The sequence below is a fragment of the Tinamus guttatus genome, unplaced genomic scaffold (genome assembly GCF_059628265.1).
Source record: "Tinamus guttatus ecotype Peru unplaced genomic scaffold, ASM5962826v1 Tinamus_guttatus_pri_ptg000652l, whole genome shotgun sequence".
Taxonomy (NCBI): Eukaryota; Metazoa; Chordata; class Aves; order Tinamiformes; family Tinamidae; genus Tinamus; species Tinamus guttatus.
The window spans coordinates 1,175,543-1,197,309 of record NW_028289186.1 but is presented as its reverse complement, the minus strand read 5'-3'; the positions used below and the strand labels follow the sequence as shown (position 1 = coordinate 1,197,309).

The following is a 21,767-nucleotide window of genomic DNA, read 5'->3' as shown; positions in this document are numbered from 1 at the left end:
ACACAAAACATGCCTACTTGAGCTAGGTTTTGCAGGGAAGAAGTTCATCTTTCATCACTGGTATTATCGTTCCTTCCCATTAAAGAGCATTAAAAGTCCTCAATTCATTAATGTACATATCAGTGGATTAATATATATTTTTAAGTCTCCTTTCTAAGTTATTCTGTGTTTCTGGTCTGTACTTGAACTTTAGTGGGACTTCTTAAAACACCATACTAATAACATTTGAGTATTTAGTTGGCTGTATGGATCTCCTGATTATTTTTTTTAAGTGGTTTGCTGTATCACTGACATGAATTTCAATTGTCTTGTTTCTATTCCTAAAGACATTCCTATTCTAATGGCCTAGCAAGATATCTCAGTAATCTATTAAAATAAGGAATGCTTTAAATTCATTCTCACACTCTACAGAATGATTTAATTTCCACCTTCATCATGTGATGTCGTAAATGAAGTAATGAAGTTTTATTAAAACTTTCTGTAGTGTGTGAAAATGTGTCATGATTTGAATGAAGAATGCCCAAGTATCTTTAGCAGCTAGAGAACTTGCTATAGAGTTGAAGTGCTTCTGTTTTATCTCTGCAGTACGTTCTGTGATCTTGCAACATTATGATTATAACCCTGAAACAAGCATTTCATTGGCTGTGTGGCATATAGTTAACCATAAAAAGAAAGGTTCTTGGGCTTTCAAGGTCATGTAACTGACTTGGGCAAGGTAGAGGTCTGCCCGTATCTTGGATTGGACATAGAAATGGCTGCATTGAGTCTGACCAAAGATTCATCTAGCCCAGAATTCCGGCTTTAGCAGTGGTCAGCAGCAGAAATTTAGAATACAAGAATAAAGGAACCCTATAGTGGTTTTTTTTGTCAGTATAGACTTCCAGCTTCTGAGAACCAGTGTCTTGGAAAGTTCTTGAGATAAGTTTTGGTATCTTTGCTTTTATTAACTCTCAGTGCTTTTTTTCTCTGGTTTTGGTGGCTTTTTGAATCCATGTTGAACTTCAAGACTGAGAGCATCCTATGGTAGTGAGGTAAACAGCTTAATTATAGGCTTGTTGAAAAATGATCTTCCTATGAAAAGGTTGTTCAGGGAAAATAAGAATCAATATAACTGAACCAATCTTTTATTCCTACGTTTCAGTACAATGGCAAATAGACATGGCTTGACAAATGTCCTGGATGTCATGGATAGTTCCCTGCCAACTATAGTGCTCCATCATTTGGATGTGTTAGGATTTGGACAAGTATTTTGATAGTAACTTGAAAATGCAATCAGTGGTGAACACTTGCAGAAGATAGAGTAATATGCACCCTGAAGGCAATGTTCTTGATACCTCTTCCTCCATAAGGAGTACTGTGTTCTTTAAAGATTACTATGTATGCAAGTAGTTAGTGGGTTATATCTCTGTTTGAGAAGAGGCGCTTCCCAGGAGCACAAATGTTTCCTACAGTTGCTACATAGCAGTGCTTTTTGTGGAAGGGGACTACACTTCTACTTTACTTACGCTGTTATTGCTAATGCACTACCACATTAGCAAAATTAGCAAAAGTTGAAAACTAGAGAACCTAAGTGTAGTAGCTTGCTTATGTTGACGTATAAGCAGCTGTATCTTTACAGCTAAAATTATCTTTGTTAGGTTAAGCTTGACACATGTTGCAACCAGATCTTCATTTTAATATTAGCTTCTCTGCTTTCTGGGAAGAAACCTAGTAATGAAAACAAACCTATTTGTATACTTCAAAAGAGCTGTTTCAAAAGACAGAAACTTCTGACAAGGGAGACGGAGTACAGGTGCTGATAGATATATTTCCAGTTCTGTCTTTGAAGTGGCAGCTTGTTGAAGGGGTGGCAGGTGGGCACGCTGAGAGGAATGATGTGATTGTATGACTTTGTACCGTCCCATTTTTTTTAGCATCTTAAACACATTAGCAGTGAATAATCAAGTTATATCTTTTTCTTCATTAGAAAACGCCAAGAAGAAGGCAAACTTGAAAACCCTATCCCATTCAATTTTAATTTGTTGACTGCACTGCAAGCGATCAGAATGTCGGGGGCTTCGGTGAAGGTGGCTGTTCGGGTCCGGCCCTTCAATTCTCGAGAGACCAGCAAAGAATCAAAATGTATCATCCAGATGCAAGGCAATTCAACAAGTAAGTTCAGTTTAATCTCATAATGGAGTCTTTCTCTCTTCTCTGCCTCCCTGCCTAATCCTTCTCTTATGATCAGACTAAACTGATTACTGTATACATTACATCATGTGCAATAATCCTTTTAGGGAACCTTCTTCTCATGTGTAGCTCTTGTTACAAACTTAATTATCTCTGAGTTTGACTAAAAAGTCTAAATCATGAGTATTTCAGTTCGGATGCAGTTGCTTATGGTGTTTGCTCATGGCAAAGTGAGAATTCTGCAGAATAATTAGGATACTGAACTGAATACTCCATGTTAACATCAGTGGGTGGGACTATGATGGGACAGATACAGGGACATAGGCGTATTACGTTTAGGCGTAAGATGTCTAAGATTGTTGTACTGCAACTTGTGTTTGGTCTACTTCAGTTCTTGGTGTGCTTATTTTGCGGTCCGTGCTTTTGTTTAGGAGCATAATATGCATGAGAAAGCTGAGGGAAAAGGATGTCAAGTTTCATGCCTACCAGATTAGATGACTAAGCTACAGCAAAATAACAGACTAAATAAAATCCTTTTATTTTCCGACCAACTAAAAGTGTTACTCTTACCAAGTAGCTATTATGTTTTTTTTTTTTTTTTTTTGATATATGACTTGAAATACATCGAAGAAACAAATTCTATGGAAAACTGAATGTGGGCACACCATTTCTTAACATTTTTTTATGCACCTTTGAAGTTTAAATAGGTATTGCCTCCATTTTCTGCAGTGTCATTTAATCAGGTATAACCTAAAACCATACCTAAATCTGTTCTTCTATGGTAATTTTTTGTTTTCAAAATAGTTTCTTTGTAAGAGTTTCTAATAGTGTAATAGTTTCTTCTTGTTGGTATCTGTAGGAGATACCACTCCAGTAGCACTGAGTTGCTTCTCTGTGTGTTGCTCAAGTATTTGCTCATGGTTGTTTACAAGCAGAAGGTTAAATTCAGGCTTCCTCCCTTTTTTTTTTTTTTTTTTTTAGCCCAAACAGTACCTTAAGTTGCTTCTACAATGGCATTGAAATTAACGGTTGTGGTGCCAGTCAAATGCTATGCAATAAATGTGCATTAGGCAGATGGGAGAACTCTGCTTTCAGGGCAGTTAATTCTTATTTTCAGACCTTTTGTGAAATATTGGCTAGAAAAGAAGAGCTTTTGTGGGGTTGAATTTAAAAGTTGCCATTTGAAAGAAGAAAAAAAAATGTTTAGAAGTCATCACAATAATGTACACTTTTTTTTTTTTTTTTTTTTAAAAAAAAAAGTGAAGAGGGGGGAGGATTTCTCTTTGTCCAGGCAGACATTGTTGGCCAACTTTCAGACCAAAATGCCATAGAAAGGAAGAAAGGGAGACTTGATTAGATGGCATTTGTAATGGAAACACCAGCAAGCTCTAAGCCACAGTAACACTGCTGGGTGCCACTATAATGGGTTTTCTTGCTGCTGTCATAACTTGACAGCAAAAATTTTAGAAACTTAAGATTTTCTAACTCCATGAGCCTAACTCCAGGAAACTGCTTGCTTGTTGTACAATGACAAAGATGACCTGTGAATCTCTGACAGTCCATTTGTCACCTGATTTGAAATGCGTTTTGGACAAAAAAATTTTTTTTTTTGAATGCTAAAGCTGTGCTACAGTGCAGCTGAAGCTGCACAGTTTATTTTGAGAAACTACATCATTTTTTTAAAAGGAAAAATACTTCCTGATTTATCTAGTTGGAAATTCTTTTACAGCTTCTGTTGTGCTTTGTGCTCTGGAAATTTTCCAATCTGCAGACTTCTATTTGAGTCTTACAGCTCTGATACAAAATGGGTGATATGACAGATGGTCAGGTTTAAGTCACTAGGGGCTATTACAGACTGTGGGAAAGGAATTATAGGTTGCAGCAGTTACATGTTCTTACAGTTGGTGGGCCATTTTTCCCTGCATTCTCCCTCTAAGGAGAAATACAGAAGAAAGCTAAAGAAAGGAGTGGGTTTTTGGTAGTGGTGTTTTGTTTCCATGAACCAAAAAAAAACTGAAAACTTTCTGGTGTCCTTATAGGTTGCATGCTCAGTTTGAGGCATAAGTACTAGTCCTCTGTCTTCCATGGATTCATGTCTTGATTCCTCCACCTCTGCAGCCTCTCTGTTACATTGTTGCACTCATTACTTGTTAGCTGAAGGCTGGTTATAGAATTTGGCAAAAGCAAATACAAGACTCAGATATAATGCTGCAATTTCAAAGTACAGGGGCCTCAGGAGCAGTTCTGGTCTGTGAACTGCGTGCATCATCTCTTCACACCATGCCAGTAAAATGATCGAGGATCAAAAATCTTGCTTCTGAAGGGGTTGTCTTTTCATTTATGCACTAGTCGGGTGGGCAGGAGGCCAGTCTCCTGCTGTTGTGGGAGATACTGGCAAGTCTGGGAGGCTGGTGAGATGTGGAGTAGAAAATACTTTCAACCTGCAAGGCAGTTGAGCTTCTCTCATCTTGTAATTCAAGCCTAAGGAACTATTGGGATGGACAGGATTGATGAGCCAGTGTGAAGCCTCATAGCTAAGTAGGGATTTTGACCGTTATTTCGTCTTTAATTATTTCTGTATTGTTTGGCAAAGCCATGTTAGGAAACCTCTGTGGACCCTGGGTTTAAACTATGTCCAAGTTTGGGTTTTGTAAATGTTTTGGTTGATACAGGCAGAAACTACACTACATAGTGAAACTTAGGCAGCTGGGGTTGTTAAATGGCAAACAGCATGGAGGTGTAAATAGCAAAGTGTATTGCAATTGCACACTTAAAACATTTATTTTCCAACATTCATTAATGGCATCTATAATAAAGTGTATATTTTTTAACTCTGAATATGTATGGGGCTGTTTGCTAATGCACTGCTTTTGTATTTTTGGTCAGTTTATGTAAATAAGTTTGGATGTTAAAAACTTTTTTGGAGTGACCTCTATTCATGGTGGGACTACTAGCAAAACAGAATATCATCCTGGGCTAAAAAGTTCATTCTCAAGTTTATTACCCACCCTAACTTTCCATCAAAACAAGTCCAAACAAAGCAAGTTAATTTTGTGAACTTGAGGTGCGTCTTCCCTATGGAATTGCCTTGTTCTCCTATTTGGTGCTTTACCGCATTTTTCCATACAAGATCAAGACCCACGGTTGGTCTGTTATTTCTATAATTTTACTTAAAGAAACCTTCTGTAGAACCAGCTTGTTTGCCTTGTTTGTCTTTGCCTGATGATATTGGGAACTAGTATGAAAACATTGTTAATCTTTGAAAGTTTTAGATTTCATGTAAGTGCGTCTGTTATAAATTGAATTGAGGGTAATAAGTTGTCATTAAATAACTTGAAGCACTAGTAGAAACATCCAGGAATAATTTAATGTGTAGATCATGGTGCAAGTTAATGATTCAATATTGAAGGTTATAATAGATACAGTAGCACTTCTACCAAAAATCGCATTAGTGAGAGAAATCAGGGCTTTTCTCTTTATATGCCTAAAATGGCAATTTATGAGATCAGTACTTGATCTTTTTTTTTTAATAGACAAGATTAAATTTGTTATGGCTTTTGTGATGCACAGGGAGTTATAATCTGCAGCAATATAATATCTTGCACTCGAGGAATTGTCAGAGTGCCCCTGTCCTTCTGTTGTTGAATTATATGTTGTGAAAATGAAATGTTGCAAAATTCAGAAATTTATTTGACTTGAGCTCTAGCTCGTTACATGTGCTGACTGCATTTAAGTGGCTGATATCTTGGCAGAAGCCTGTGATGCTCAGCGCAAAGTTGATTGCAGACGGTGTGTATCTGAATGATATTACCAAAAGTTCTTCAGTGGAAATGGGAAGAGATAGTGGGAGTAGAAGAATGGAAGCCAGTAGAGGAATTCTTAAAGCAGAAGCTAGAAGCTGCTGAATCCTATTTCAGAAGCTGATTTGGGAATGCCAAATTCTAAAGAAGGAGATATTTTGTAGATATTGAGTTAGGCACTTAAAGAAAACAACAATGAAAAAAAAAAGAACAAAAAGTGTTTTTATATAAGATTTCCTTAAGTTTTATCCTGTTTTATGCAGTAGTCCTGGAGCACAGGAAAAATGGTTGGGAAAGTAGGCTTAGAAGTAATTAGATTTATGGCGTTCTTGTCTGTATTGCTGATACTTGACAGCAAGAACTAAAGTGACAAAATCATGAAGTTTGAGAGAGCAAAGCAATCTTTTTGTAATTCATCCACTACTTGATTGGATGTTGCTTGCTGTTCTATTTTTTAACTGTTTTATGAATAAAAATGCCTATTGTATTGGAGGAAAGAAAGACAAAACTGTGTGTACAGCTTTAGAGGAATAAAAAAAAAATTGCTCTGCGGTATTATTCTGTAAAATCAGTTTGGACAGTTTCACTAATATCATGGGGATAGTTTTTAGCCTGAAATAATGATAAGTCTTTAGAAGAAACTGGTTTTATTTAGTCTAGAATCAGGGATGTACAGACGTTAAAGTGGGAGTTTGTGTCGCAGCTACTACATAGGGTGAGAAGATGAGCAGAAGACTTCATGGTAATTCTGTCTCACCTAATAACCTTTTTTCTTCTCTTCTTGAAAACCAGAAATGATGCATTTTCCATAAAAGAATAGAGTAGTGGGAGGATTTGTTGTCACAGATAGATTTCATTCTTGACTCTCAATCTGGTTTCCTAAAGTTAAATGTTTTAGGTAGCTCAAAAAATGGGAGTACCATGGTGCTCTGATATAACTTGTGCCTGCCAAGAAACATTGGCTCTTCAAGCATTTCTTGATTAGCATTTTTTCTACTTGCAGCCTGTTTGTCTGTATGTGTCATTTATGTTTTTTCTTTTAATGCTTACATTTTGTATGATGAAATAGCCAAAATAAATCAAAAATAAACCAAAGTGGAGACAAGTCACTTAATCTCTGTCCTGGTTTGCTAATCTCTAAATCCTTGCAAGTGTGGTTAAAACTAAATGAATGCATGTCAAATATGTTGACACTATTCTGTGGTCATGGTAGATGTGTTACCAAGATGGATTATTTTGTGGCAAGTTGAACTGTATATCCCATGGAAGATGCATGAATTGCCTTGCAGTTGAATTTGACTTGGGAATTGTTTTGGAAGTCAAATGAATTGTAATAATAGAGATTCCAAGTTCTGTGAATGACAGTTCAGCTCGACTCCAAGTGCTTAGCCACCTATGTGCATAAGCCAGATGCAACTTCTGCAGTTAAAGGACTTGTCAGATGACAATTTGGAAGTTTTGGGATGGATTTGATTTATCTTTTCTGATAGCTAGAACAGTTTGGTTCAGCTAGCTCCCACTTGATGCAAAGCCTGCTGGCATGCTGTTCTCCCCAAACGCCAGCTGTAGAGGTGGTATTTATAGCAGTTGGATCTGTAAGAGCAGCTGAGGATGAGAGCGGCTTTCCAGCAGCTTCTGTGAGCAAGTCCTTGCTTTGCTCTGGTGCTGTGGAGCACGGCGCCTCCCCCACCCAGCCTTTCTCCTAGTGCAGGGCTGGAATTCCACAGTGGGGAGAGAATCCGGTTGAATTCCAACACAAGCTGTTCTTAGCTTCTCTTTGGTTTCCTTGCCTTTAATGACTTGAAAAATGCAAACAATGCTTTGCACTGCTGTGCAAAGCAAGCACTGTTTTACAAGCTGGAAGTGTCCGTTTCCCTTCATTTATCTCTTGTAATAACAACTCTGCAAGGCTTTCTTATAAAAACAATATAGCCCTATATCTGCTTGCAACGTATACCTGGGAAAGAAGCCTGTATTAAACATGTCTCTGTGGGGTGTTATTCACGTTCCAGCACATGAGAATGTCTGCTCCACCCTGCTCTTGCTAACAAACACACTCTCATTGTTGTCATTCCAGTCTACAGATGGCGCAGATATATTTTTCCAGACTGCGAATATTTAATGTTAACGTGGTCTTGAATGTTTGATTCTGAAAGACCAAGATCACTTTTTTATGTGTTTGATTATGCAGAAATCCTAAAATAAAACTGCTGCTTGTATTGATTGAAATGCATTTTGAAGAAGTCACAGAAAATGATTACTTGTTATTTATTTTCTGAAAAGTTACTGATTTTACAGAAGAAATCTTACTGTCTCCAAAGTTCTGTCTATACTAGCATATTTTCTGAGAACTTTAATCCGTCCCTTTACTAATCATCAATGAGATCAAAAGTGTAGGCAGGACAGTGCCTTTCTTGCTAGCTCTGTCTAGTGTGTGTTGGCATTTGGTAGGAATGTGTGTGTGTGCTGCAGACACTGCTGCTGCCATTAGGAGAGCTATTGCTGGTGTCAAGCTTCTTTTGTGAGATGAAAACCCTTGGTTTGAACCAGTTTTACTCTGCATGTGGAAATAAAAAAGGCTTTGTGCCTTCTGTTTTGACAGATGGGTAGCAATATAGGCATGGAAGGTGTAAATGCCCGAAAGCAGAATGAATTGCACAAATGTTGGAAGTTCAACTTCTCTAGTTCCGTACTTGATTTCTACCATTAATGGCTTTAGTTTTTGGCTGGCAATTGATAAGGGATTTTCGGGTTATTAAACTAGGAATCTTTCCCTCCCCGGCACAGACTGTACCGCAGTTAATCCCAGGGTTTAGTCCAAGTTAATTCTCTTTGCTGGTGTTATCTGAAGGGCAGACTGCAGTTAGCCAGTTCTTCACTGGAGTACCATTCAGAGTGACTAATATGTGGCATGTCTGATGGCAGGATGCCCTGTAATATGAGTCTGATTGCTAATGAAGGTGGAGCTGTTGAATCTAGAGATTTGATTTTCAATGCAATAAGGAATATGAGATTAAGCTTAAAGTCTTACCTTTTGTGTGCTTCAGAGTCACCCTGTGTCAAGGCTTTATTAGAAAGAGCTGCTTGTATCACTGAACTGCAAGCAATTGCTAATCTGCAAAATTTATGGCATGCTAGAGACTTTTGCTGACTGACTTGAAAATAGGTTAGGCTTGGACTGCAATTTCAACACACCACTTAAGTAGCTCAGAAGTAATTTTGCTCCTTTGTACCGGCACAAAAATATTTACGTGACTGAGTAGATGGCAGTGGAATGATCATGGATAAAGCTTCCCCCATGAGTTTTGCAGTCCCTCCTCACTTGGGTAGTTTTGATGGGCAATGGAAGTGCAAGTCCAGAATTGAAGGCTTGAACTGGGAATGTGCTTGTATGTTTACGTATTTGGGGAGAGAGTGAGAATGCTGCTGCTTTTAGTAGTGTTTGTTCCGGTTGAAAGCATCACAGAAGACTAACTTTGTATCAGATCTCTGTTTTGCTCCACTTTGTGGTTCTAATTGTAAAAATATGTACATATTTGTTGTATACTTTCTGGATATAAGTTTCAGCAAGTCAAGATTGTCTTTTAAGGCAAAAATATTTAGGTGTCTGAAACGACAATTGAAAGGTAAAGTGCATTGCAAAATACAGAATTACAGTTTCTTTTTTTAATTAAAATTATCAGTGGATTTGGTCTAGTAGATCAGAAAATCTGAAAGTATTTTATTTCAATGCTAACGGACAGTGGATAGTGAATGGTTTGAAAAATATTAGTTAGGGAACAAGCAGTGGTGTACAGAATGGTCTATGTTAAGTGTCTTAAGCATAGAAATAAAGCTGCCTGTTTAAGTGTGCTTAATCAAAGTGGGTAAAATCAAACATGGTGATTGGTTTGGTATTGTTCACACAGCACATCTAGAACCATCATTCCTTGCTTGTTTGTGCTTGTCTTTCTCTGTATCTTTTATTAGACTATGCAGTCCTTACCATTTTTTTCCTTGTACACAGACTAATTGGGTTAAGTGTGTAGTTCGTAATGCAGATTCAGACTGCAAGAAGAAAAGAATACTATGTATTCTGTTTTGAAAAAGTCCTTTCTTGGAGCTAACCGTACTTATCAGCTGCATCTGAAAATGGAGAAAGGGCCTAGAGGGGAGAGGAGGAAGAAGGAGGGAGGAGGGGGGGAAAAAAAAAGCTATGTCATTTCTATTGTATTAGTTGACTAAGTGGAGGAGAAGGACGGACATTGTTCTTCTGTGTTTGAGGGAGCGTGGGAATAGAAGTTATTTAACTATCTCTTATGTTCCTGGCCATAGGTCACTTTTTATCCTCTTTTTTTGCCCCTGCAGTTTTCCAGCTGTGCAATTGTGCAGGATCCATTTTGATAAGAAGGCCCTAAGAATGTCACGTTGATCTTTCTAAAGCTTTGGAGCCCACTTCCAATTTTGGAAGTTATATTGTTGTTATGGAAATGGTGCCTGTGAGCTGCATTGTAAGATTGTCACTGTGTTTGGGTTTTGAATTGCTCATTGGGACTTTTAAATGGATGACTTCCTCACAGAAAATGATGGTCACAATTTGTTTGTGACATTACTTACCTTCATGTTTTTCTACCCTTCAAAAACTCAATTCAGTGACAAACTCTATGCACAAAGCATACCGTGTAGAGGAAATGCAGCTGCTGGATGTATACTACTACTTCATAGTACTTCAGAAAATTAAAATTTGTCAAAGGGGTCAGGATAGCATGTGCTTTTTTGTGTACAAAATATATATATATATATATTTTATACTAGGGGATAATTGCTGTATGTTGATTATTTGGTAGGGGTAAGGTTATTTAAAATGGTGAGTTGTGTATGTTTGTAGTTAAGTGTCAAAAACAGACATTAAACAGCTTTAAAATGTTAAAATAATTTGAACTTCAGAGAATGTATAGATCACTTAAATGCACCTCAACATGAAGCAACAGTGTATGACTTCTCCTATAACTGTAAGGAGAAAGAGGCTTTCAAAATGTAAACCTACTTCCTATATAATTTGTGTGTTACTGGATGGGGATGGCAGTGATGGTAGTGCTGCTTATTCACACAGTATGTTTATATTTAAGTTTTATGTCAATTTATGACTTTAATGTTTTTTTGCCTATTGTATTTGCTTACCAAAATAGAAAACCGATGTAAATACTGTGCCTTAATTTGAAGCATATTATGAACTTCCAGAAATTTTGAATAGTTCAAATAAGACAAACTGGACGTTTATTTCCCCCAACTAAAGCAAGAGATTGCAGAATGTAGTTTTGAAACATGAATATTCCTATGCCTTTTCCCTCAGTTTGCTGTTCTAGAAGAAAATGATGGACTGCAAATCTGAACTTTAGTTAGCTGATTGTTCCTCGGGGAGTTTTAGTAACTGAAGGAGAATAAAGGAGAATAATATCTTCAGCTCTTTTTTTTGGCGCTTTTCACATTTCTGTCAGAGTTGTACATAATCCTCCTCATTATCAACAGTATAGGAGGATTTTTTGTTTTTAATACCTCTTCTACTTTCTGATGTGTTCAGGAAACCCGAGCTTGTAAAAAGCTGAAGGATTCCACGTGACCTAAGAAATTGGCACTTGGTGAAGTATGGGACCTGGAAAAGGGATCAGGTTTCTCAGAAACTGGCTGCTTTGGCTTACTCCAGCATTAAAAGTTGCTACAGTGCCATGCTGATGGTAACTAATTATAGCTCTAGCACAAAGCGTTAGTGTCAGTTTGCAAACAGAAAAGTTAATTGCCACATTGGTCCTTTGAAAATATCAGATAAACAAATTTATTCTGTAAGATAAAAAGGCCATTAATGTGTTCCCTGCTGTGATCTCTGCCTTATTGCCTTTCTCATTTCCTGAGGCTCTGTAATTAATCCATTAGTTTGTGTACCATTCCATGAGTCTGGTGTGGTGAGAGGAGATAGATGGTGACCCATTTCATGATTCACTAATAATGGTTCTTCTTGGCCTTGTGTATTTTAAAAAACAAACAAAACTCAGAAGCTTTTATTCTTTTAGATACTGGAGCCCCTGGAGCCTTCTAGTTTTTACTTCAGTTCATTTCCTTATTCAGCTGGAAATGTAGCTTGCGAATAACATGGTACATAAGTTAATGGTGCCAGCTAAATCTAGCTTATGCCTGATCATGGGTTATTTAAGATATTGCTTGTTATTTTTGGTTCTTTTGCAGTTTTCCCTATGAAACCTTAGGATTAAAGGTTATTTGTATAATAAAGATGACCTTTAATTTTCTTCAAAAATATTCTTTAGGTTCTCTACAAGTAGCTAGATTTTATGGATCTGCTTGTCCCTCCAAAGAAGATACTTCATGTAACAGACACCTGTGTAGGTCAGTTGCTTTAGATTGAATCCCTGTTCTCTTAGCTTCCTCACCAGCTTTTGTCAGATGTGGTATCTGGGGTCATTACCTGCCTGGTCACTTAGTTCGCACTCCGACCACATCAGACTTGATTGCTGCCAGCTACTCCCCTGATGTTCAGTGTTTCAAGTGAAGACGGTTTCAGTGTGCTTGATATTAGTGGAGGTCATAATCTTACATTTTCATAATTGGTCTCTGTTGGGTGCCTTTGCAAATGTAGCAGGAATTCCCTTAAACTACTGATGAAAGTGAAGGAATCAGATAAATAGACCTGAAACTTGCAGCTGTAGGTGTATGAGAAGGCTGGGGCTGGACTGCAGTAGAGCGGGCAGCAAGCAGAGTTCCTGGCAGCCGGGAGGCTTCCTCTGTTTCATTCGTGTTGCTGTGGAAGCTGCATTCCCAACCTCTGACATAGTTGACTTCTTGCACGTTAGTCACCCTTTCCTAGTGTCATGCTTCTCAGGGTATACTTTGGGGAAAAACGTGCACCCTAGAAAAGACAGTGAGGTGGATGTGGAACTTAGTGTGAAGCAGATGAAGGAAGCCTATATTAAAAAACAAAAGAAAAAAGAAAAAGGTAACCACTAGCCTAAATTGTGGAGCCTGAACTTTACCCTTCATGAATGTGATGGATCAAATTTAAGATGAAAACAGGTGGGCTAAGCTTTATGGCAAGTGCGTATTGCATTTCCAAACACCAAGCAAACTGAGTGGAAAAACTAGTTAGTCTTTTAACTGAGGCTGTTGGCTGCTTTGCTTTCTTTCTGAAAGAGGTGGCCTCTTTTAAGAGATTTGAAACTTTTTTTTTAAAAAAGGGAAATGTGTATTTTCACAACAGACTAATTTTTGAGTAATGCTGGGGTTTTGAATAATGCTGCTTGTTCCGTTTTCGACCACAGGAGAGTCTGTGATCCAACTCTATTGTTTCCTCGGAGAGAACAAACACGACTTTGTCTTGGCCGAGACGACAGGATTTTTTACAATAATAAAAATGAAGGCTTCTTATTTAACTGTAGATTCTGTGAAGCAACAAATCACTCATGTCATAAGATAAATAGGTGAGATCAGAGCTCTTTGCCATGATTGTATTTGCCCCTATAGGATAAAATTGCAGTGATGTGACATAAAGGTAATTAATGCTTTTTTCCTCTTGCAAGAAAGTGATTTTTGGGGTCTGTTACTTGTTCACTTCGACTTTAGAACTTTTTCAAGTGTGTGCTGTACGTTTCCTGCTCTCTGGCTGAGACTAGTAAAGGGAAACAACCCACGTATGATCACTTAGGTTACGGGTTTGTTTTATGTTGATAGCCATGTTGCTATCCAGAGCCGCGTGCATTTTTGCCTTGTGATGCTGTGCTGGTACGAGGCATATCGTTCATTGGCTTTGCGTGTCTGTCAGCTTTTATAAGGCAAGAATGTCAGCACAAGGCTCATCCAAGTGAAATGGAATTGGCCCCAAGAAACAGAGTAGCAACTGTTGCTGTTTGCAATCTACAGAGCAACCCTTTTCCAAACTGTATTCTTGGGCAGTGGCCTTGCTTAGGGACGCAGCATTTGGGAGAGTGGTTAAATTTTGAATGGGATTCTGTAAGCACATGCTTTGGAAAACTTCAGTACAAGCTGAAACTAAGTTCATAAGGAGAGCTATGGCTGTTAGGGTGATGGTGGAAGTGAAGAAGATGCATCTACCCAGAAGCATAAGTGAACTGCCTTGAGTATGTGAGAAACAGCTGTTGTTTAGAATGACAAATATGAGCAGAAATTGTTCCCAGGAAGACTGTTCTCACCAATGTATAGATTTTTGTTGCAGGCTTTTGCATGCTTGTATTTTAAGGTAAATGATGATATATTTTATGTATTTCCACCACTCTAGTCTTGAAAAGAGGAAACAGTAGAGTTCCACTTCTGCAGCAAGAGCTGTGCTTATAATTTACCTTTTTTGGAATATTGAAGTTGCAAGTATGCTATTAAAGTGGCAGCTGAAATGATTGCATATTCATCACCTGCAGGCAGAAGATATGTAGCTGTCTTGTTGGAAAACACACACACAAACACATACACATGTGTAATTTTTACACTGTTTGAATTTTTCTTTTCCCTGTAGGTATTATCAACCCAAAGAACCCCAAGGAAGCGCCAAAGTCCTTCAGCTTTGACTACTCCTATTGGTCCCATACATCGGTAAGTTCTGTTACTTGCAAGTAAAAATTTTTTTTTGATTGTCTTCATTTTAACTACTATTTTTTCCCCTTCCATGATCACTTCATTCTTTTCAAATGTTTCTGGTTTGACTCTCTGTGCACTCATCCAGTTAAAGGCTTGTCATTTTGTGTTATCTTTTCCTGTTTGGAGGTGGGAGAAACAGGAGGACTAGATCTCCTAGGGCTTGGTAACAAGTTGTGGCTACTTGAGAGAGATTACTGAAAATAGTCATCAGCCCACTATATTCAAAATATTTTAAGGTTGCAACTGCAGTTGCCTCAGTTCTCCTCTTGATCAGACAAGTGAAAGTTGTGTAAGTATTTGCAATTCAAGAAAAAATATGATCTGGATTTTCTTGGTGTATCGGGAAAAGGCAGAGTAGTGATCCATACTTCTGTTAGCTGTAAACGGCTTTTGTTAGCTGTAAAAGCAATAAACTCTGTCATCTAACTGCTCTGCCGCACCCTCCTGTGAGTTGCTTCTGAGGTCTTGCTGACTTCCAGTAATTGTTTTACAGCTGCACTGTATTTTTTTACCCAATGCCCTTCTCCTGTCTTATTTTCCTGAAAGGTTTGTGTGTGTGTGTGTGTGTGTGTATATATATATAAATTAATATTTTTCTCCAAATTTAATAGTAATGATTTGGGTAATACAGGTAGGGCTTAATATTTCTGAGCAAAACTGTGACCAGTAAGAATATTTTTATGGTACGACTTTAGAGAAGCTTGGATTTGTGCAAGTCTTACCGAATCTTCCTCTTGAAGAACCTGATCTCAAAGTAGCTGTGAAAGTAGCTTACAGTGTCAGTCAGAAAAACATTATGAACCTACTAAGAGATTAAAACTAGTGACTATGCAGCATTAAGAAAGAAAAGTGGTCTGGTAAAAGCGTGAGCTTGACATAGTGTCAGCACCCTTGAGTTTTGTCGCAATATCAGGAAGAAATAATGTTGTAATCCCAGGGTCTCCAGAAGAGAGAAAATGCTTGATCAATAATAACATAGTGATACCCAGTGTAGTGACCTACTTGCACACATATTTCAGTGATAAATTGTTCAGTCTTTTCTGATTTGTGCAGCTTGAAACATCTGCATAATTTTCATTATTGTGATAAATAAATTTCTCAAATACTGAACAAAGACTTTGCTAAATAGTCAAGAAATGACTTCAGGAATAAAAGATAACAATATACACTGCAAATCCTGTTTCTACCACTGTATTTTTCTTCCTGGACTTTCCCTGAAGCTGCATTTTGGATTGTGCCCAGTAACCTGGATGTTGGAATGTGGTGAGAGTACAGTGTCTGAGTGCCTGAAATTCCCTACACAGAAGATGGAGGGTTAATGTCTTCAGATTGCAAAGTTTTGTTTAGAACAGCTTGCGCACTTGCCTTGATCTGACAACTGTATTCTTTTTGATGAGGAAAAAAGAATCATCTTATTGATGATTCTGAGAAGAAAAATGCTTTCAACTCTTGTTTCCTGATTGCTGTTTGATTTGTGGCTATGCTGAGCAGCTGGTATTTACCAAATATTTATTTACCAAATAAATCTAAGTGTAAAAATGTGCTAGGTTACCTTTTCCTGAGACAGACTGACCAGATAAAAATGAAATAAAACTAACTGCTTTTTGAAATGTTGCTTGCATGAGAGAAGACAATTTATTGGTGTTATTTTCATGTCTCTTCAGCCTGAAGATCCCTGCTTTGCATCGCAGAGCCGCGTGTACAATGACATCGGGAAGGAGATGCTGCTGCATGCCTTTGAGGGCTACAATGTATGCATTTTTGCCTATGGGCAAACTGGAGCTGGAAAGTCTTACACCATGATGGGCAAGCAAGAGGAAAGCCAAGCAGGCATAATCCCACAGGTAGAACAAAACAAGCAGGCACAAATATTCAAAGTATATTTATTTTACATAGCCTATTCAGGCGCTTACTTGCTGATACAGTCTTTCTGTATTGCAGTAGCAATTCACAGAAAGCCATGGCTTTCTGAAGTGAAAGAAATCTACTTAAGAAAAGAGTGCCATAAGAAATTTTTCTTATCATTTAACATTTTTAGTGTAGTGATGTTGTAGTGATGTTGCTACATCAATATATATTTTCTGTTCCCTCTGCTAACAAACTAGTAATTGAAGATGTCTTATTTGCTGTGTTTATTGAATCTTCCTCTAACTTGACAGCACACGAGTACTCCTTATTGAGCAGGAATTTGAATCATACTGCCGATGAACATGCCACAAACAGCATGTGGAAACAACGCTTACAAAGCTAAAAAGTGGTTAACATATTAATATCTTTAAAAAAATGAAGTATATCAAAGTATTGGTGTGAGATATTTAAAGCATCTGAATATAGTCTAGTGTTACACCCTCTCAAATTTATTTTGAAATTTGCGTGTGAAAGGTAAGGAAGTTGAGATGCCCCCCCATAGGAAGTTCTGACAGGCACACTTGATGCTATCATAATAAAGTCAGAGTACTGTAGCTTGTGGTTGTCCAGCACTCCTAAGTGCAGGCTTTGCCTTTATACAGTACATAGGCACTGATATTGGACCACACATTTGTTGGAAGATACTGCATTGCTCTATTCCTAAAGTAAAAATGTGACATTGGATTTCAAAAAATAAATCTGCTGAATAGCATTTGAGTCATCATTCTGCTATAGGTTTGCAGTAGGAGGCATTGGCCCTCTGCCACAGGTATGAAATAGCCAATGCACAGTGTTGTTCTCTGTTAATAGCACGGGCATCTGTGCTGAAATACGCAACAAGTGTTCTGTTACCATTTGAGGTTGCATGCAGGTTAGCTTAAAATAGTTTTGGAATACTGTATTTGTACAAATAGGCAGAGTAAATGTGTTGAAACGTCATTGCTGTATCTAGGCATTTTATTTTTCTTGCATTAATATTAAGTTTGAGGTGAGATTAGTTGAATATCTGTGGCAACTGCTTGGTATTTAAGTTGTGTTATATTCTTCATATTCCAATTTTTTTCTGTGTTTTCAAGTGCCTGTGAATTAAAGGCTGTGCTAAGAAACATACTTAATACCCATGTTATCTACAATTTTTAAACAAAATCTTTTCCCTACAATTTCACTTTGAGTCTTCCTATAAAGGAAGGAAGTGAATTGTCCGTTCAGGGAGTGCTTTTTGAATCTTCTGTCTTTCTCACTAGGTACACAAAATGTACAGCACAATCATATATCAAGTAATATGGGTTCTTGACACTAATTCTTCTATGTTGGCAAAATTCCATATCCATGAGTTTGGCAACTGTTCCTTTCTTCTTCCCTTATCCTAGTTTTGCATCTGATATTTCACTTATTTATAGACAAGCAGTCTTGAAATAGTAGGCTGCTGATAGCTAACATATCCTTCATATGAAGGTGCTGCTAATGGATTTTGAAATGGTATCTGCCAGTTGATTTAAACCTGAAACCTGATTTTTTTTTCTATTTTTCTAATTTTCTAAGGACAGTAATGGTTAAATATAGAACAACTCTTGAGAGGATATAAAATAAGTTACCGAGTTTGCATAATAATGTCTTAATTTAGATCAAGTACCTTCTCAGTCAGGCTCTGCATGGCTGTTGTAAATTGTTCTTCCCCCTGCCCTTGCTCTAAAGCCAAAATATTGACATAAAGTGAGTAGTCACTGTTCAGTCATGACTGGTTCCTGACTCTTGCTTAATCTCTTTCCAGCTATGTGAAGAACTGTTTGAGAAAATCAATGACAATAGCAATGAAGAAATGTCATATTCTGTAGAGGTGAGTATCTTGAGAGATTGAAAGATGTTTGTCCTGGAAATCAAGTTGACCTTAGCTGTTGTGATATTCATGCTGCATTTAGATTGATATTTTTGAAAGCATTTGCCTTTGTTTCATATTTGATATAAACATACAAGTAAAACCTTTCTGGGACAACAATTACTTTGTAGGATTTTTTACTTTTAGCATTGTGTACTACTGCTAGCTTATGAGTGTAGCAATTATGATGTAAATGATGTACTAAGAAACTAAAAGATAAATTTACAATATTTTTTTTCTTGATTGCTAGATGGAAGGCCTGTTCTACATGTTTCTTAATATAGACATAATTTGTATTCTGTAGAGGCCTTGTTTGGAATATCTTAGTTATGCAGTCTTGACACTTCCTGCTAGTAAATTGAGTTCATGGACAGACTGGAAATAGAAAAGCATAAGTGATATAACATCACATGTAAATTCTATTTCAAAGCATGCAAATTCAAAATAGCCATAGTTTGAATAATTGTTCTGACAACTCAGGAATTCTAGAGGACTTGAGTATACATCATAACCAAAAGTTGCTTTCGTACAAAGAAATCCACGTTTCTTTTTCCTTCGTTTTTGCTTTGGAGGATGGCAAGTGAAGTTCCTTGTGAGCAGATTCTTTACTGTCCTGTCTGCTTCTTTGGAAAGATAAAATTTTGCTTGTTTCTATATAATAAGGAAAATTAAGTTATTAACTCAAATGTAGTGGATTTTAATTAAACACCAGTGTTTTTCAAAAGGAGCCTTAAAAATTATGAAATTCCATGCAAATTCCCATTTTCAGGTGAGCTATATGGAAATTTATTGTGAGAGGGTCAGAGACTTATTAAACCCGAAGAATAAGGGAAATCTGCGTGTGCGAGAACATCCTCTGCTCGGACCGTATGTGGAAGATCTCTCCAAGCTAGCAGTCACGTCTTACACAGACATTGCAGACCTCATGGATGCTGGGAATAAAGCCAGGTTAGTGATGCTGCTTTGTTATAACGGCTTTTTGGCTCTCTCGTGGGTGCACATGGCATACAGCACCAAATTTGAAATACTTAGTTATATCCTGGCACTTCAAAAAAAAAAAAAAAAATCTCAGGTTAGATATCTAATGAAAATATACAATGATCAGTGCTGCTAAGAGAACAAAATTGATTTATGTGGTCAAATAATGCTGCAGATCACTTTTTAGATATTTAAAATTTGTAATAGCATGAGATAAAATATGTAAATTATTATGTTAGCTTTTTTATAAAGTTTGCCTTCCTTGTGCAATGTATTTGTATATATCCAAATTATATATATTTGTATGTTTTGTATATGTGTAGTATTTATGCGTTTAAAAAGATATCTTTGTATAATTAAGCACGTAAATGCAAGTATCCTCTTCTGGTAGCTTAAGTAATCAGGACCAAAGCTTAACATTCCAGCTTTAGGTTCTGCTTTAGCAATAGTTTCTATCATGTGTTAGTTATAGGTTTTAGTAAGCTGTTTCGTTTAACAGTCCCTGTGGGAAAGAGTGGCATAAATGCTGATGACATTTTCTTGTCTGAATATAAGGTAGATTGATCAGTATATGGCTTGAGGATGCTCTGTTTAAATTGTAGTGAATTCAGGAAAAAATCAGTAGTGCAAATCAAAGGATTGGTAATATTATTCAGCCTGGCTTGCTCTTGGTCACAAAAAAACTGCACAGCCTCTTGATTTCATGCTTCCCCAGGTGCATTTTGTCCTGCCCTTGGAGCACAGAGGCTGCAATTTTCTGAATACATATGTATATGTTCATCTTTTAGGACTGTGGCAGCTACGAACATGAATGAAACTAGCAGTCGCTCTCATGCTGTGTTTACAATTGTCTTCACTCAGAAAAAACATGACACAGAAACTAATCTTTCCACTGAAAAGGTGTGTTACAGATAAGTGGCTTTTTGAGGACTGGTCATGTCAGATTCTCTATGCTGTAACTTTTGTTTGGTGTATGAAGTGAAAATAGGAATTAATTGTGTTTTCTGATGTTTTACTTAAGGATAAAATTAGTGCATGCCTTCTCAGAGCCCTTTTATTTCTTATTGGATATTGACTGATCTTGATTCTAAAAACAGCTAAATTGGGAATATGTGCAGGGGAAGACTGTATAGCAGACAGAATTATGGCCTTAAGACTTAGGTTCCATTGAGAGAGATAAATGAAATAAGTGAATCTTCCCAAGTCTTGTTCACAGAACCTTCTGTGTTTTTGCCTGTCACTGCCAAATTCTTTCTTTACTAGTCCTTACTAATTCTAGTTAGGACTTTCTGGAATTTGCATATTAAAAAAGACATCTATGGAGCAGTTTTCTAGCTTTTATTACTCTGAAATAAAGGCTCTGCATGCAAAAGTACAAAATTAACATTCACATTTTTATACTGATCACTGAAGATATCTGAAAATTGTATTGAAGAGTTCTCCTTTTTCCCTTCACAATGATCTGACTATACAAAATTATCATTAACTGATAGGTAGTCTCCAGTGTCAATATTTTATTCCTGATGTCATTAGAGGCAGGATGAAACATAAGTCTGTCTTTGAGATTCTTATGTCATCTTTAGCAGCAAAACTTAAATTCTGGTATTTGGTTTTGCTCTCTGTTCATGTGAGTCTTTTTAAGTAACTTAGAGTGTAGTGATATTTAAAACAGAACTTAGGTCAGGGTTCTTTTTATTCATAAGAGAGCAGTGTCAAGCTGATCGTGCAAACTTGGTGAAACACTTGTAGCGTTAAGCACATTTAATTTATAGGCAGTAGAGTTCTTTTAATGACATATAATTAATTCAAGATCTGTTCTTATTCTAGTTCACCACAAACTAATTCTAGTTGTTAACACATTTCTTCAGGTCAGCAAGATTAGCCTCGTGGATCTGGCTGGGAGTGAGAGAGCTGATTCAACTGGTGCCAAAGGAACTCGATTGAAGGTATCAGGCAGCTGAGTATGGAGAAAAGAAGGGAAGTTGATGTAAAAGCATCACAAGGAAACTTGTGCTTGACAAATAATGAGAAGACTATTTCTCATTATCATCTTGGGTGGGAAAAAAAAGGATGGAAAAAAATACTCCACAACATATCTAGATTCAGTCTTCTCTTAAGGATTAAATAGGTGAACTAAAACAATACTTTCTACTGTTTGGAAATCAGATTGGATGAAAAAGTCTGATTCTTCTTGATCTGTAGGAGGATTTGTTTTGAACATGTCACTGGAATTTTTGGTCAGTTGAGTGTAGTAAAAGTAGTGGAGATATGTGTCTGAGAAATTAGGTTGTTAAGACCCGAGTTATCATGGCCCTGACTTGGTATGAAATGTCTTTTTTACAAGGCTAAAGGTTTGTGGGTTTTTTTTTTCCCCTCCCTCTCAAATCATGGATGTGGCTTTT

General features: G+C 37.2%; 1 protein-coding gene across 16 annotated transcripts in view; it reads left to right on the top strand.

The window, feature by feature from the left end:
- Positions 1-21,767, top strand: part of KIF1B (kinesin family member 1B) — an 83,129-nt gene that overhangs the window by 2,755 nt on the left and 58,607 nt on the right. For all 16 annotated transcript variants that reach the window (XM_088536146.1, XM_088536157.1, XM_088536149.1 and 13 more), the window contains exons 2-8: positions 1,967-2,151; positions 14,482-14,558; positions 16,268-16,447; positions 18,283-18,348; positions 19,157-19,335; positions 20,154-20,265; positions 21,234-21,311. In XM_088536146.1, the coding sequence (XP_088392272.1) occupies positions 2,046-2,151; positions 14,482-14,558; positions 16,268-16,447; positions 18,283-18,348; positions 19,157-19,335; positions 20,154-20,265; positions 21,234-21,311 (798 nt within the window). In that variant the 5' untranslated portion in view covers positions 1,967-2,045. The remainder of the gene's footprint in view (positions 1-1,966; positions 2,152-14,481; positions 14,559-16,267; positions 16,448-18,282; positions 18,349-19,156; positions 19,336-20,153; positions 20,266-21,233; positions 21,312-21,767) is intronic.